Source organism: Hyla sarda, chromosome 5 (assembly GCF_029499605.1).
Source record: "Hyla sarda isolate aHylSar1 chromosome 5, aHylSar1.hap1, whole genome shotgun sequence".
NCBI classification, from domain to species: Eukaryota; Metazoa; Chordata; class Amphibia; order Anura; family Hylidae; genus Hyla; species Hyla sarda.
The window spans coordinates 73,567,248-73,585,172 of record NC_079193.1 but is presented as its reverse complement, the minus strand read 5'-3'; the positions used below and the strand labels follow the sequence as shown (position 1 = coordinate 73,585,172).

The following is a 17,925-nucleotide window of genomic DNA, read 5'->3' as shown; positions in this document are numbered from 1 at the left end:
AGTAGAATGTACTGCCAACACCCCGGCAGTGCTCCGGCTCTCCTATCGAGATGCTCAACACGCCCCATTTAGGAAGAGAGCCGGGGCACCGCTAGGGATATCACTGGGGGGGGGGGGGGGGGGGGTCCCAGCATTTGGAAACTTGTGAACTGACACTTATCCCCTTAATCTTAGGATAGGGGGGAAAAAATTATATCCCAGAGTACTCCTTAAGGTAGGTCAGCGCTTCTATAAACTTGCAGCTGGAGTCTTCTAGGCAAGCACCTACATTTTATATTTGCCCCTATTTTCATAAAGGATAACTTTTTTCAGCCAAGGTTAGAATGTGGTTATATTTTACTAATCGTAGAAAGAATTGTAGAAATGCTCAATTTCCTCCTCTTCCACAGATCAGGCAGTCCTCCAGTGGCATGTCTAGTGACCTCCACTACTGGATAGGGAAGGACTCTACCCAAGATGAACAAGGAGCTGCTGCAATGTACACAACCCAGATGGACGAGGCTCTAGGAGGAAGCCCGATACAACACAGAGAGGTGCAGGGGCATGAATCTGCAACCTTTAAAAGTTACTTCAAGAACGGTGTTATGTAAGTGGGACTTATACTCTGATACCTGATCCTGTGGCCCTTAATAATAGGTCTGAATTTTTGTATTGCAAATGTCTATCATATGATGCAATTGGTATGATTTTATGGCTCCTGTATAACCTCCTGTATAACCTATTTATTGTAGGTGTCAAGTTAGTTCCCACCACATTTGGGCACTATATTTGGCATATGATATACCTATAAACTATAACTAGATATGTTTGACAATGTAATGTCCCTTTGATATAGATGGCCCGTATATATGTCAGTATACCCTTGTCTACACATGTGCGGTGGCCCGGTACGGGAGTTGTTCCCCCGTACCCTTGCTGCCCTGTCAGGCAGCCTCCTTACAGTGTCCCCTGGGCCCCCCTTACACCTGTCCCCTTATGTATATATTGTTTGCCATGTGTTATACTGTATAATGCATATAGAAAGTGTTATAACTTTGAGAGGTTAACATGTGATCACCAGTTGTCATGTGAGTGTAACCCAGGAGGTATCAGTGACCATGTGACTTAAGGGTGACCTATGGGACTCCACCAGAGTCTCCCCTATAAAAGCCCTGGGAGAAGCAGTTCTCTATCTTAGCTCTTACTCTCTTTCTGCTGAATTGTAGTGCAGTCAAGTCCTAGAGTGTGTCTGGAGTCCATAGGAGGCCTCAAGTCAGTCCAACAGCCACAATTCTACAATAAGCTACAGCATTGTCAGTCTCAAGTCAAGTCAGTCACAGTCATCTATTGTCAAGTCAGAGTGGCCTGCACTAAAATTGTCCAAATCTACTGCAAGTCCCAGCAAACCCTTAAGGTCTCTGCGTCACTGGTCACCTCCGTGGGCCTGGCTACATTCTATGGACTGTACCATCTGTCACTCAGTAAAGCTACCGTTGTCCGTAAGTTGGCGTCAGAGTCATTATTGCACCCGTGCCTAGCCCAGGATCCAGTGGTATATCTCCTGGTAGTACTGAGGATAAACCACACCCTGGCGTCACGAATACAAGGGGTTAATGCCATCTGCCCCTAGGGTAATTCCATCTGCCCTGCATATCACACCCCATTCCACACATGTACATAACTTCATACAAAAGCTAAAAAATATGTATAAACCATGTCTTATGCAAAGAAAAAGAGAAAAAAGATCAGCTCCCCACAGTTCAGTTCATATATGGACACCGCAGCATAGGTGCTGGAAGCCACGGATGAAGGAGCCGCCTCTCCTCGCGGCAATGGAGATAGAAAGTAGGTAGGATCCAGCTCCCAGAAAAAATGCAGTAAAACTTAACGTTTAATTAGAACATGTTACAAACTGGTCGCCACCATAGTGGCAAGTGACATGTCACTCCTTAAAAACAAGTGAAACGCCGACTAAGGGCACTAGCTTGAAACGCATCGGCGTTTCGCTCGTTTTTAAGGAGTGATATGTCACTTGCCACTTTGGTGGCGGACAGTTTTTAACATGTTCTAATTAAACGTTAAGTTTTACTGCATTTTTTCTGGGAGCTGTATCCTATCTACTTTCTATCTCCGTGTCTTATGCAGCCGGAGTCAATGGTTCATCCATTTTTTGTCTTTTTCTTTTTTCATTATTATATATTTTTATGTTAATATAAAATATTCTTCTAGTCTGAATTTTTTACTTTTATGTCTCACTCCAGATACAAGAAAGGAGGAGTCGCCTCAGGGTTTAAACATGTGGAGACAAATATGTATAACATACGTCGCCTACTTCATGTAAAGGGAAGAAAACATGTCATAGCCACAGAGGTATGTGTGTGCTTGGGTGCAGTTTGGCCTGAAGTGTCAAACATGGATATTGAGATGGTTTTACTCCCATGTAAAAAGTGTTAATGTAACAGATCCACGGAGTATACAAAAATCTGGTGTCCTTTCCTTTCATGACTTATATGAGACAGTATATGGTCCTTTTTCTAGAAATATAAAAAATGAAAACAAAAAGGCATTGTAAAAATGTTTAATGTGACAGAGCCATACTTATCACCCTGGCTCCTGGCTGTATCTCCGCCCCTAGAGCTTTTATAACTAGAGGTAGGACTGCACCCGACATTTCTGTCCACAGTATACATATACAGCCATCTATATATCTGTATATGATATATTCCCTTACCCCAAGGAGTTCATTAGGGCATTAAGTAGCACTCAAAAGCATTCAGGTGCTTGCCCATGCTCCTAAAAACCTTATAAGAGCTGATCTAATTTAAGCAGATATGGAGCATGGAAAAGCTAGATGAGAAATTGTGACCTAGCTTTTCCATGCTCCTGAATAGCATATTTGCGCATATCTGTTTATAATAGCTGGCCTATTATAAGCAGATATGCCATTCAGGAGCATGGAAAAGCTAGGTAAGAAATTGTCACCTAGCTTTTCCATGCTCCTGAATGGCATTTTTTTTTTATAGAAGGTGAGCTCATGCTGGCTGCCTTACCTAGTCTTTGGGATAGTATCCTCCTGGGGTCTGTCACAGAAGCTGCTGCCGTCTTTAATTAACGCCAGCAGCACCACCCCAGTTAAAAATTTAAATTGCGCCCCTTACTGTTGGAGTACCTGGGCCCCTCTTCCTACACACACTCTTACCAGTACCTGTCTTGTCATGATGTAACAGCAGATAATGAGTGCAGCTCTGGAGGTGACCATAAGACATACTGACACACACAGACATCCTATATACATACAGATTACTTGCCTGTATCCTCCTGTGCACACCACTGTAGGACCTGCAAGGTCATGTGACTCACAGGAAGGTCCTTAACCCCCCCCCCCCCCCCCTGTTGTTTAGTGATGAAGAAAAGATTGCTGGGCACAGGTGATGGATTCCTTCCTGCACCCGGGGAACATGCTCCCCTGATATGAGGGAGGAGGGTGGTGGCAGCAACAGGGCCCTTATTTTTTTTAACTCACTTGGGCCCCTGATGGCAGCCTTGGCACCTGTGGGGGCAAAGCAGCAGCAAGCTTCCACATAAGGGCAGGGGGAGGATTCTGTCATGTGAGGACGCACAGCAGTGATGTGCAGGATAACCACTTATTACCTGACCTGTCTCCTGGGCTGTGAGTTTTGCAAAGGGCATTCCTGGGAGATTTCTCCATGCAGCACAGGTCCTTTCATGCTGTTAAAAAACTTTTAACATCCCCTGTGCCCAGACTGCAAGAAAAATAATTAAAACATTTTTACTCACCTTCCTATGTTTCCCCATTGCACCGATATCGGCGTCCCATTCCTCAGGCAATGCTCTGCTTCATGCTTCTTATCCTCGGAACATCATACTGCAGTCACCGTATCCCCGGCCACAGCAATGTCCCGCTTTGGCTAGTGATAGCTTGAGCGCACTGTCATGTAAGAAGCTCTGGCCCACCTTCTCCCTGCGGCCCGGGCTCCTTACATTATAGTGTGCTCAGACTATCACCAGCCAAGGAGGGACATCTCTGCGGTCGGCGATACGCTGACTGCAGTGTGACGTTGTGAGCCTAAAAAGAAGGGAGCCAAGCAGCGTCGGAGGACCGGGACGCCGATATTGGCGCAATGGGGGAACGTAGGAAGATGAGTTAAAGTTTTTTTTGTTTGTTTTTGCAGCCCGGGCACAGGGGATGTTAAAAGTTTTCCACCAAATTTCTCCTTTATCCAGTATTCCAGGGCAGTCAATGGACGCCAGCCTATTTTAACGTAGGGGCCTGGAGCTGCAGCTCCATCCGCCCCTACATTAATCCGACCCTAACATGGGCTGCAGTGCATAGGTAGGTCCTGCAAAGGAGTTACCTAGGGTCCATGGGTGGGACAAGATCTCATACTGCCCAAGGTAGCAGTTATAGAATGCACCCCCAACTCTAAGCCTCCAGATTTACCATGATGGGTATCAGATGGACAATCATTTAAAACTGCAATTTAGCAAATTTTGGAAGGTTTAGTTTTCATGCTGTATACTTTACAGTAAAAATGACATGTTTTCATTACATGACTGTGGGTCAATACGATTAAAATGATACCCATGGTTACATGCTTTTCTATTATTGTGCTGCTTTAAAAAAATCTCAAACTTTTTTAACAATATTAATATGTTTAAAATTGCTCTATTTTGACCTCCTATACATTTCGCATTTCTCCGTATACAGGGCTATATCAGGGCTCATTGCTTATATTTAACTTTTTAATCGCTTTTAATATAAAAAAAAGCAACAATTCTGGACTTTTTTTTTTTACGTTTACACCTTTTACTGGATGGGATCTTTTACATTATATTTTGATAGTTCAGACATTTAAGCACACAGCGATACCAAATATGTTTATTCATTTTTTTTACGCTTTTTTGGGGATAAAATAGGAAAAGGGATCCATTTAAATTTCAATTGGGAAAGGGGCTTTTTCATATTTTTTAAACTTTTTTTTACAATTTTTTTGACACTTTTATAGTCCCCGTGGAGGACTATTTATAGCAATCATTAGATTGCATATACTGAACAGTGCTGTGCATAGGCACAGCACTGATTAGTATTATCAGCAATCTTCTTCTCTGGTCTGCTTGAAGTCAGACCAGAGGAGAAGACCCCAGGATAACGGCCGGAGCAGGTAAGGGGACCTCCGGCCACCATGTTGGATGATGGGATCCCCTTGGCAGTGCCGTGGGTGATCCGATCATCCATTTAAACGCCCACATTGCCGCAGATGCCGTGAATAGTACTGATCATAGCATCTCAGGGGTTAACGGAAGACATCAGTGTAATCTCTGATGTCCGCCATTACCGGTCCGGTGCTTGCGTCATGTACAGGACGTAAATGTATGTCCTGCTGGGTTAAGTACCAACGCATCAGGACGTACATTTACGTCCACTGTCCTTACAGGGGTACTCCAGTGGAAAAAAATTTTTTGAAATCACCTGGTGCCAGAAAGTTAAACAGATTGTAAATTACTTCTATTAAAAAAAATCTTAGCTACTGTATGCTACAGAGGAAGTTCTTTTCTTTTTGAATTTTAAATTTTTTTTATTTTTTTATTTGTATGACCAGAGTGCTCTCTGCTGACACCTCTGTCCATGTCAGGAACTGTCCAGAGCAGGATACGTTTTCTAGGGGGATTTTATCCTACCATGGACAGTTCCTGACACAGACAGAGGTTTCAGCAGAGAGCACTGTGGTCAGACAGAAAGGAAATTCAAAAAGTAAAGCACTTCCTCTGGAGCATATAGCAGCTGATCAGTACTGGAAGGATTAAGATTTTTAAATAGAAGTAATTTACAAATATGTTTAACTTTCTGGCACCAGTTGATTTAAAAATAGTTTTCCACTGGAGTACCCCTTTAAGTGGTTAAGGCCCTGTTTTTCACACAGCAACCAATCACAGCTCAGCTTTCTTCACTTTACCAGAGCTCGTTAGCTGAGGTGTGATTGGTTGCTGTGGGAAAATCATTCTATATTTTCTCTCCCACAGTTTAATAAATCTGGGCCTAAAACCCTGCTGAAGATCCATACACCTGTGCTTAAAGCGTACCCATCAGATCCAACCAATTTTTTTTTTTATATATATCACTCAGTACCTAATATATCCCTCAGTACCTAATCCTGACCATGTACATCTAGCACCTTTATTTGTGTCCAGCACCTTTATTTATTTTTTTATTACACTTTTAATTTAACTCACGAGTCTGAATTCCTCTCAAAGGGAGGGGGCGTGGTCTCACTGTGCATGTCTCCGCCCCCTCCCTCAGTATGCTGTCTGCTCACATCTTCCCTAGCATTAGCAGAACTACAACTCCCAGCTTGTCCTCACTGACAGTAGCGGGACACAAGATGACAGTGGGAGGATTTTTCCTCCAGCTCTGAGCCCTGCACTCAGAGCTGTCAATCAAGGAAGTGTGTCCATGACATAGGTGATGACGCATGGACACAGCAGGACTAGTATGTGTCCAAGCAGGCCGGGGGGATAGTTGTTTGACTGGCTTTTTCAGTATGAAATACTGAAAATTTTCTAATGAAAGCAATTGCAAAACCTATTGGTTATGCATGCTTTACAACATACCAAAAGTTTTTGTATCTGACAGTGCCCATTTAACCACTCTGTCCACCCTGGATGTTATTACCATCATTCTATGAGGCTGACCACTTCCAAGCTCAGGCTGTTCACCACCATGAGATTTAACATGCTGTATTGGTTAAAGTAGTCCACCATAAGCCTGCATCTTCCACCTGACTCCTGACCCATGAAACTAACAAAAAAATTAATGTATTTTTTTACACCCTTAATTCTTTGGAGATAACCTCTAGGGAACCATGGCTGAAGTATTGCCCTTTCCTTGGGCTCAAAGAGTTATTGCCAACCTGTAACTGATTCAAATTAAATACAAATAATTCCAGATATACAATGGCAATATAAAACAAATAAGAGGTGCTTCATTATACAGGTACTAGATAGTAGAGTAATGATGAACACTGGGCAGGCAGGAGGGAATGGTTTACTTTTAGTTCTTATAGTAAGAAAAAGAGAGAAAGATAAGACCGGTAGTTTCATCTTTTCCTAAACCTCACCCGCACCCCCATCATCATAGTCAAAGACTAAGCCTACATAAAAGTGGAACCTCAAATCTATACTACAGACGGATGAAGCTATAGGTCCCCACTCCTAAATGTCATGTCTCCCTTTGCTTAGTGCTCATGTCTTGGCACCATTACTAGTATTGTTCTACTCTGTACAAAATACTAATCTAAAATCCTCTGTAGTGATAACCTTTTGGAATTGTTTGTCTACTCAGCGGGGGTAGACTACAGTATTTTGTTTGTTTTACAAGAGCACACTTCTTGAACTGTATCAATGCATCTTGTGTGTGCAACTTGCTATACTTTCTAAGGCTGGGTTCACATCACGTTTTTCAACTACGGTTCCCGCATACGTTTTCATTAGTGAAAAACGTATGGAACGGTACTGAAAATGGTATACATAGGCAAAGCATTGCAAACCGTATGCACCCTGATGCATACGGTTGCGTACGGTTTGCTTGCAATATGGTTTTTAACAGTACTTAAAAAAGGGTTTAACCACGGTTTTGACCCCAGTTTAAAAACCGTATTGCAACTGCATACCTTTTTTTTTTTAACATGGACGTCAATGGGAAACGCACATGTATACGGTTCCATACGACAAAACCGTATGCGTTTTTTCTTTGCACATACGCATTTGCATCCTAAAGTCCCCACCCAAGACCCCTCCCATTAAAAATGGACAAAATTTTCAAAAACGTATGTTTGTTTGTTTTTTATAAAAACGGACGGAACTGTATGCACTTTTAAAAACAGTATACTGTTTAAAAACGCATACGGTTTACTTTTTCCCATACGGGTTTTGATAGAAAACGTATGCGGGAACCGTAGTTGAAAAACGTTATGTGAACCCAGCCTAAGATGTCCAAGTCTTTAGTTAAAGAGAAATGATTTACTGCTCTTAACATGAGCTTAAAAGGGTTATCTAGGAAAAAAACTTTTTTTTATATATCAACTGGCTCCAGAAAGTTAAACAGATTTGTAAATTGCTTCTATTAAAAAATCTTAATCCTTTCAGTACTTAAGAGCTGATGAAGTTAAGGTTGTTCTTTTCTGTCTAAGTGCTCTCTGATGACATGTGTCTCAGGAACCGCCCAGTTTAGAAGCAAATCCCCATAGCAAACTTCTTCTATTCTGTGCAGTTCCCGAGACAAGCAGAGATGTCAGCAGAGAGCACTGTTGCTAGACAGAAAACAACTCAACTTCAGCAGCTGATAATTATTGAAAGGATTAAGATTTTTTAGTAGAAGTAATTTGCAAATCTGTTTAAGTTTCTGGAGCCAGTTGATATTAAATACCCCCTTTAAAAGGCCAGAAGTGTGTACCCCCTGCCCTCAGATACTACAAACAATTATCACCAGTATGGGTGAAGTTGCTGTTGCTGACAGTCGGAATAATAAAATAAAAAAATGTTGTGTTTTTACAACTGCATATGTCAATAATCAATGTGTTCTCATTGTAAACTGTTCATTCTATTTGATAGCACATGGTTGTATTCCAAGTTCACCATGCTGTCCTGCAATAGCAAAGCTATTCTGTTGCTCTCTCCTAATTTCTCTCCTAATACAATTAAAGGGGTATTCCAGGAAAAAACTTTTTTTTATATATCAACTGGCTCCAGAAAGTTAAACAGATTTGTAAATTACTTCTATTAAAAAATCTTAATCCTTTCAGTACTTATGAGCTTCTGAAATTTAGGTTGTCCTTTTCTGTCTAAGTGCTCTCTGATGCCCAGTTTAGAAGAGGTTTGCTATGGGAATTTGCTTCTAAACTGGGCGGTTCCCGAGACAGGTGTCATCAGAGAGCACTTAGACAGAAAGGAACAACCTTAACTTCAGAAGCTCATAAGTACTGAAAGGATTAATATTTTTTAATAGAAGTAATTTACAAATCTGTTTAACTTTCTGGAGCCAGATGATATATATAAAAAAAAGTTTTTTCCTGGATAACCCCTTTAAGTCCAATCAGAGAACAGAGCAGCACTGTGTAAGATCTAAGGGAGATGATTTCAGTCGCTACTTGAACGCTTCTTAAAATGCTGTCATATACCAGCAGGTTCCTCTGTGGGGCTGCAACCTTTTTTTATAACAATGACACAATAGTTATACTTCAATGTAAAATATTGTTTTTTGACTCTTGCAGGTGGATCTGTCCTGGAATAGTTTTAACAAAGGGGATGTTTTCCTTCTTGACCTTGGCAAAGTGATCATCCAGTGGAACGGGCCTGAAAGCAACAAAACTGAGAGGTTACGGGTATGTGAATGAGCAGGCCAGTTTTGTGTACAAGGAAGGGACTCTGATTTGTAGACCAAACAATCTACGTTTAGACTGAACTCCGCATCAGTTTGGATTATTCTGCTCCATCATAGGAAAGATACCAACACATGATGGAATGGCACGGGTCCCATCGACTAGAATGAGGTCTATCATGTTGTCAGCTATTTGTGCTTTTTTGTCTGGTGTTTCTGACAGACTGTGCAAGGGAGGCTCCTAATGGAACTTCTAACACAGATATGAATACAAGCAATATAGAAAAATTCTACCAATGAGGCAAAGATAATTCAAATATAACTTTGACTAGATCCTCATAAAAATGCAAGGTACACAAGAAATAAATGACAAAAGTAATATGGCCCAAACTAATAACCGACAATGTAAATTATCACGCATAGCCTGATAAGGAGGAAGATAAGGATGCAGGTGAGTACCTATCAAAGCTAATCCCAACCTAACAATGTTCTAGACTTAACCTAAGTGTGGAATGGGAAAAAGGGAAAGCTATAAATAAAAGGGGGGGGGGGGCTACCACTAGGATAGATACAGACACGAGTGGTGGCTTATTGTGACACATTTCTTATGCTCCATGTTCCAACGCCTTTCTCCCAGGTGTTGACAATGGGTTCATCAGGGATGAACCCATTATCAACACCTGGGAGAAACACGTTGGAGCATGAGAAATGTGTCACAATAAGTCACCACTTGTGTCTGTATCTATCCTAGTGGTAGCCCCCCCCCTTTGTTATAGCTTTCCCCTTTTCCCATTCCACACTTAGGTTAAGTCTAGAACATTGTTAGGTTGGGATTAGCTTTGATAGATACTCACCTGTATCCATATCTTCTTCCTTATCAGGCTATGCGTGAGGATTTAGGTTATTAGTTTGGGCCATATTACTTTTGTTATTTATTTCTATGTGTATTTTGTACCTTGCATTTTTATGAGAATCTAGTAAAAGTTATATTTTAATTATCTTTGCCTCATTGGTAGAATATTTCTATATTGCTTGTTGAGTATTCTTCACCAAGGGCAGTGGCATCTGAGTCCTCTCATTTGGGGGGCGACCATTAACTCTGGTACCCCTCACATTATATAAGTACAGATATGAATACAGCCTAATTCTGCCACATACATAAAAGTTACTATTTAGATTATAAAAACTTTAGTAAGGCTCTCATTGCTGACGCACATGAGCTTGTATATACCAGCTAGAGCTACCCTTGTAAAGTGGGAGTATCCATGGACACCAGTTTCGAGGAAGAGGTTTATGTTCGGTACCTTAATTCCAATAAAGGAAAATATATACAATGACATTCTAGAAAACTGTGTACTGCCAATCTTGTGGCAACAATTTGGGTAAGGCCTTTCTATGTTTTATTATATAATACCATCAATCAGAATACAATGTTCATGAATAATTTACAAGTTGGATATGGAATAACTTGACTGATCTACCCAGAGGTTCTAACCTCAACCTCACCTATCACCCATGACGTAAAGTGTTATCCAGGTCTTATTGGCTAATACCAGTCTATGGCCCACATATAAAAAAAAAATATGGTGGAAATCTTTCCCAAGGTACTGTACATTTGTTTTTAGCTACAGTCAACTTTCCAGGGGAGTATGCATGAAATTAATGACCTCTTCTTGCATACAGTGGTGCCAAGTTTTATATGGACATTTGTTATGGACCATTTTTATTTACATAACATTGCATATATAACATCAGTGATGAGGTGGCATAGTGAAAAACGTGTGTCCAAGTGATCCAAATGTGTTACGTCTCCATATAAAAACCTAACTATCTATTTACCATCGATCTCTTCTCAGGCTTGCAATATGGCTCAGGGTATAAGAGATGATGAGCGAGGAGGAAGAGCCCAGATTGGCGTCATAGACAATGAACAGGATTCCCCTGACTTGATGCAGATAATGACAGCTGTGCTTGGACCCAGAACTGGGGAACTGAAGGATGCTGTTCCGGATGAGAAGGCAGATGAACAGCAAAAATCAAATGTCAGGCTTTACCAGTAAGTCAAAAACTGCTATTTAGCCAAGAGCTCTGAACCTTGGAGTAAATACAATAACAAAGAGTCAACAAGAGCATATGATTAGAGGTAACCTGCCACATCGATAACGCAGTCTAATCTGCAGGCAGCATGGTATAGAGAGGAAAGAGCTGAGCACATTCATAGATAGTTTTGTGTGAAAAGTTCCAGGATAACCTGTCATTTATTAATGTAAATCTCTGATTGAAAGCTATTTGTGTATAACTATATAGATGTCAATCACTGAACCCACTTGACTGCTTAGCCCACAATGAGTAGAGAACAGGTCCTCTTTAAAATCATTATTTATTCTGATCTTCCTAGTATTGTGTGGTGAACCACCAGTGTATGGCGGGACCACGGGTGTTGCGGTGTAGGTGGTGGGGCCAGATGGTATTAACCCCTGGGGCAAGATGTTATAAACCCCTAGTGTTTGTGACGCCAGAGTGGTTTTTGGTACCGGAACCACACGAACAGTATCTCCGCTATTCCAATGGCTAGTTAAGGAAAGGAGAGTCTACCACCAGTTATAGTTTAATGGAGGCTTTACTGAGATTAAGACAGATGGAATTATCTTCACAGCTAGGTCAGATTCCCAGAGAGGTGGCCAGGAACACAGAAGACCTTGCAGCTTACTAGGACCAATTATACTTGTAATAGACTTGAGACAATTATCTTGAGGCTTGACTATATGCATGACTTGACTATTTATAGTGACAGCAGACATAGGATTTTGACTTACTGTAGCTTTGTGGCCTTCCAGGTAGCTGGTCACTTGCACTGAGATCTATGGTGTTAACTGTTCCTCAGCAAAGATCATAATGGCCGCCCCTTTATATATTGAACTAAAGCCCATTGGTCAAGCTGCGGGTCATAGGTTAAGCTGGTACTCCCTGGGAGAACATGTGACAACAAATCATGTGACTGCATAACATAACATGTGACAGACTTACAGGTCCTTAAGACAACCACTCACAGGTCCTCTAGACTAGCTATACATTAGGATCCTGTCTATACATTAAATCAGTATACACAATGGGGGAGATTTATCAAAACCTGTGCAAAGGAAAAGTTGCCCAGTTGCCCATAGCAACCAATCAGATTACTTCTTTCATTTTGCAGAGGCCTTGTTAAAAATGAAAGAAGCGATCTGATTGGTTGCTATGGGCAACTGGGCAACTTTTCGTATGGATAGGTTTTTGATAAATCTCCCCCAATATTCTGGAAACAGGAGGAGACCCTGCAGGGGAGCCCCTAGGTCACTAAGGGTCCCAACCTGACAGGACCTAAGGGTAGTACAGGACCAGGTCCTGTACTGGGACATTAAAATTGCATGCTACAAATAACTATATTTCTTAATAATATCCTTTTTGCAGTGTGTTCGAAAAAGATGGAGACTTGGTTGTGGAAGAAATTGCAACAAAACCTCTAACTCAAGATCTTCTTCAGCACCAGGTGAAGTTATGCATGCAAAGTAGTTAAAAATGACATACCAACATCCTTACCCCCTCCGCCATGCTTAGCATACATCTTAAAGAGAGACATCTGTTGTAATTCAGGGTCCATGCATACAGCAAAGCTGCCTACATGGGTCCCCATAGATCCACTGTAAGAAAGATAACTCACCCCAGGGCTTTATATACAGTTTACACTGCTCATTGCTGCTTTATCATGCCTCCATGCTGCTGATGTTTAGGCTATGAGCAGAGACATAAAAGTGAAGGATCCCCTCCTCTGTATGTATGTGCAGTGTAGGGCAGACACCAAAGCTGTTAGGCTCCGCCTACCTTTTATGTAAGACTCCTAATACATTTGTACAATAATATTTGAGGAGGTGCCAAGATTAGATGGACGTATCAGTAGATGTAAAAGAAGAGAAAAAAGAGGGACCGCGCCTTGTGTATTACCCAAAGCACCGGGTGGACTAGGAGATGGGAAGGGGGCACCAGCCTTTTGGTTGGCCGCTCACTTTATAGCAGACAGTCAGAGCTTATCACCCCAAGGGGTATAGAGCAAGCCTTGGAAGGAACGAACTGCAAAGCCCAGTGGGTCACAGGGGTGGATCCTGTTCCAAATAGTAGACATGAAGTGCAAAACCGACCCAGAGATCAGGCACTGTTCCAGGTTCCAATATTAAGAAGCTAATGCGGATATAATGGTTAAAGTACCGGTGTTACGCCGAGCGCTCCGGGTCCCCGTTCCTCCCCGGAGCGCTCGCCTCATCCTCGTTGCTGCAGCGCCCCGGTCAGATCCACTGACCGGGTGCGCTGCGGTCCCGCCTCCAGCCGGGATGCGATTCGCGATGCGGGTGGCGCCCGCTCGCGATGCGCACCCCGGTCCCCGTACCTGACTCGCTCTCCGTCGGTCCTGTCCCGGCGCGCGCGGCCCCGCTCCCTAGGGCGCGCGCGCGCCGGGTCTCTGCGATTTAAAGGGCCAGTGCACCTATGATGGTGCCTGGCCCAATCTTCCAATTAGCTTAATTAGTTTCCACCTGTGCACTTCCCTATATCACCTCACTTCCCCTGCACTCCCTTGCCGGATCTTGTTGCACTTGTGCCTAGTGAAAGCGTTCCCTTGTTTGTTCCTAGCCCGTGTTCCTGACCTCCTGCCGTTGCCCCTGACTACGATCCTTGCCGCCTGCCCCCGACCTTCTGCTACGTCCGACCTTGCTTCTGCCTACTCCCTTGTACCTCGCCTATCTTCAGCAGTCAGAGAGGTGAGCCGTTGCTAGTGGATACGACCTGGTCACTACCGCCGCAGCAAGACCATCCCGCTTTGCGGCGGGCTCTGGTGAAAACCTGTAGTGGCTTAGAACCGGTCCACTAGCGCGGTCCTCGCCATCCCTCTCTGGCACAGAGGATCCACTACCTGCCAGCCGGCATCGTGACAGTAGATCCGGCCATGGATCCCGCTGAAGTTCCTCTGCCAGTTGTCACCGACCTCCCTACACTGGTCGCCCAGCAAGCCCTAAAGATCGCCCAACGAAATCAACAGCTGGCATACTTGACCTCCGTGACACTGCATCTTCAGTCACAGATACAGCAAATTCAGTCACAGTTACAGCTGCAACAACCATCTCCTCCGCCGGCTCCTGCAACTCCTCCGCAGCAACCGGCCGCTCCTAACCCCTGCTTGTCCCTGCCGGACAAATTTGATGGGGTCCGCAATGATCCTGCCACAGCCACAGTCCAGTCCTACTTCGCTGAGGTCCGTGGTGTCTTCGAGGAGCCTGCCCGAGCCTCTTCTGCCAAGACTGCCCTGCTGAACCTGGCCCAGGGTGTTTCTTCCGTTGGCGAGTACGCCATTCAGTTCCGTGCTCTTGCTTCCGAGTTGTCCTGGAATAGTGAGATTCTCTGCGCGACCTTTAAAAAAGGCCTATCCAGCAACATTAAAGATGTTCTGGCCGCACGAGAAACTCCTGCTAACCTGCATGAACTCATTCATCTTGCCACTCGCATTGACATGCGTTCTTCCGGATGGCGTCTGGAGCTCCGCCTGGATATGGACTTTGTTCGCACGAGGCGTTTTTTCTCCCCGGCTCCTCTCTCCTCTGGTCCTCTGCAATCCGTTCCTGTGCTTCCCGCCGCGGAGGCTATGCAAGTTGACCGGTCTCGCTTGACACCTCAAGAGAGGACACGACGCCGCATGGAGAATCTTTGCCTGTACTATGCCGGTACCGAACACTTCCTGAAGGATTGTCCTATCCGTCCTCCCCGCCTGGAAAGACGTACGCTGACTCCGCACAAAGGTGACACAGTTCTTGATGTCAACTCTGCTTCTCCACGCCTTACTGTGCCTGTGCGGATATCTGCCTCTACTTTCTCCTTCTCTACTATGGTCTTCTTGGATTCCGGATCTGCAGGAAAAATTTTTTTGGCCTCTCTTATCAACAGGTTCTACGTCCCTGTGACCAGTCTCGCCAGACCCCTCTACATCTATTGTATTAACAATAAAAGATTGGACTGTCTCATGCGTTTCCGCACAGAACCCCTCCTAATGTGCATCGGACCTCATCACGGAAAAATTGACTTTTTTTTCCTCAGGTTCTTTGGCCCCAAGAAGAGGGGGAGACCCAAGGGGGGGGGTACTGTTACGCCGAGCGCTCCGGGTCCCCGTTCCTCCCCGGAGCGCTCGCCTCATCCTCGTTGCTGCAGCGCCCCGGTCAGATCCACTGACCGGGTGCGCTGCGGTCCCGCCTCCAGCCGGGATGCGATTCGCGATGCGGGTGGCGCCCGCTCGCGATGCGCACCCCGGTCCCCGTACCTGACTCGCTCTCCGTCGGTCCTGTCCCGGCGCGCGCGGCCCCGCTCCCTAGGGCGCGCGCGCGCCGGGTCTCTGCGATTTAAAGGGCCAGTGCACCTATTATGGTGCCTGGCCCAATCTTCCAATTAGCTTAATTAGTTTCCACCTGTGCACTTCCCTATATCACCTCACTTCCCCTGCACTCCCTTGCCGGATCTTGTTGCACTTGTGCCTAGTGAAAGCGTTCCCTTGTTTGTTCCTAGCCCGTGTTCCTGACCTCCTGCCGTTGCCCCTGACTACGATCCTTGCCGCCTGCCCCCGACCTTCTGCTACGTCCGACCTTGCTTCTGCCTACTCCCTTGTACCTCGCCTATCTTCAGCAGTCAGAGAGGTGAGCCGTTGCTAGTGGATACGACCTGGTCACTACCGCCGCAGCAAGACCATCCCGCTTTGCGGCGGGCTCTGGTGAAAACCTGTAGTGGCTTAGAACCGGTCCACTAGCGCGGTCCTCGCCATCCCTCTCTGGCACAGAGGATCCACTACCTGCCAGCCGGCATCGTGACAACCGGTCGGTACTATGTTTATTAATACAGAAACCAATGACGCGTTTCGGAGGTGAGACCCTCCTTTCTCAGATTGGCATCTGAGGAAGGAGGGTCTCACCTCCGAAATGCATAATTGGTTCCTGTATTAATAAACATAGTACCGGCTGGTACTTTAACCGTTATATCCGCATTGGCTTCTTAATATAGGAACCTGGAACAGTATCAGTAGATGGTCATCAGTAGATGGCTATCAGATAAGTTTTAGATAAAAGGTGTGAGCCTAATGCCTTAGGACAGTGTTTCTCAACCAGTGTGCCCCTAGCTGTTTCAAAAGTACAACTCCTAGCATGCTGAAAGTTGTAGTTTTGCAATATCTAGAGGCACTCTGGTTGGGGAACACTAACTTAGGCTGTTTTAGCAGAATTTTTTTTTACTGAATTTTAATACACACAACCATTAATATAAGATCTAAAGGGATTTCTTCGGCATACAGATTTCACTCGTGTCCTTTCTTCCCTGTTGCAGGACTGTCACATTCTAGATCAAGGCGGAGTAAAGATTTTTGTCTGGAGAGGGAAAGACTCTAGTCCTGAAGAGAAAAAATCAGCTTTTAGTCGTGCAGTGGTAAGTGTTATACTCCCGTTATGACACAATGGGGGAGATTTATCAAAACCTATGTAGAGGAAGAGTGGTGCAGTTGCCCATAGCAACCAATCAGCTCGCTTCTTTCATTTTTAAAGATGAAAGAAGCAATCTGATTGGTTGCTATGAGCAACTGCCCCACTCTTCCTCTACACAGGTTTTGATAAATCTTCCCCAATGGCTGGAATTACACACAAAAAATAGTGGCCCTGATTTACTAAGAGTGTCGGGTTTTTACTAGTGTGAAATGTTGTTTCAGATTTGCAGGACTCCTCTCTATTTACTATGGGGATTCACAGATTTATAGGTCAGGACAGTTTTCTGAACAGCTTTTTCTTGGTGGAAATTTCCAGCCATTTATTCACAGGATTTTCGGTGAATTCAACAGTAAATAGGTCAAGTTGTGAAACCACGCCCCTTTTGGGATGACCACGCCCCATCTCCCGCCAGTCACACACCTTTTTTTTGCCTTTTCACAATGCAATATCAGGGGTCTCGTATTTTCCTGGCGCACGCTGTCTTACACTGGTGGGACAGTGTGTTTTACTATAAGCACTTTTTCTTCTTTAGCATTTTAGCCCCTGCGTATTTTCCATCACAAGTCACAGAATTATTTCATTGTGTGGATCCCAAAGATTTCTATTGGTAAGAATGGTTAAAATGCCCAAAAAGCACCAATATTAAATACACAAATTAAAGGGGGTTATCCAGGGGAAAACTTTTTCTTATATATCAACTGGCTCCAGAAAGTTAAACAGATTTGTAAATTACTTCTATTAAAAAATCTTAATCCTTTTAGTACTTCTGAGCTTCTGAAGTTAAGGTTGTTCTTATCTGTCTAAGTGCTCTCTGATGACACGTGTCTCGGGAAACGCCCAGTTTAGAAGAGGTTTGCTATGGGGATTTGCTTCTAAACTGGGCGGTTCCCGAGACACGTGTCATCAGAGAGCAGCACTTAGATAGAAAAGAACAACTCAACTTCAGAAGCTCATAAGTACTGAAAGGATTAAGATTTTTTAATAGAAGTCATTTACAAATATGTTTAACTT

The 17,925-nt window shown here is 44.0% G+C and overlaps 1 protein-coding gene across 7 annotated transcripts in view; it reads left to right on the top strand.

Annotated features, from left to right (window-relative positions):
* The window catches only part of VILL (villin like), an 87,538-nt gene that overhangs the window by 43,381 nt on the left and 26,232 nt on the right, over positions 1-17,925 (top strand). For all 7 annotated transcript variants that reach the window (XM_056519686.1, XM_056519688.1, XM_056519687.1 and 4 more), the window contains 6 exons: positions 390-586; positions 2,241-2,349; positions 9,267-9,377; positions 11,230-11,429; positions 12,824-12,902; positions 16,760-16,858. In XM_056519686.1, coding sequence (XP_056375661.1) covers positions 390-586; positions 2,241-2,349; positions 9,267-9,377; positions 11,230-11,429; positions 12,824-12,902; positions 16,760-16,858 — 795 coding nt within the window. The remainder of the gene's footprint in view (positions 1-389; positions 587-2,240; positions 2,350-9,266; positions 9,378-11,229; positions 11,430-12,823; positions 12,903-16,759; positions 16,859-17,925) is intronic.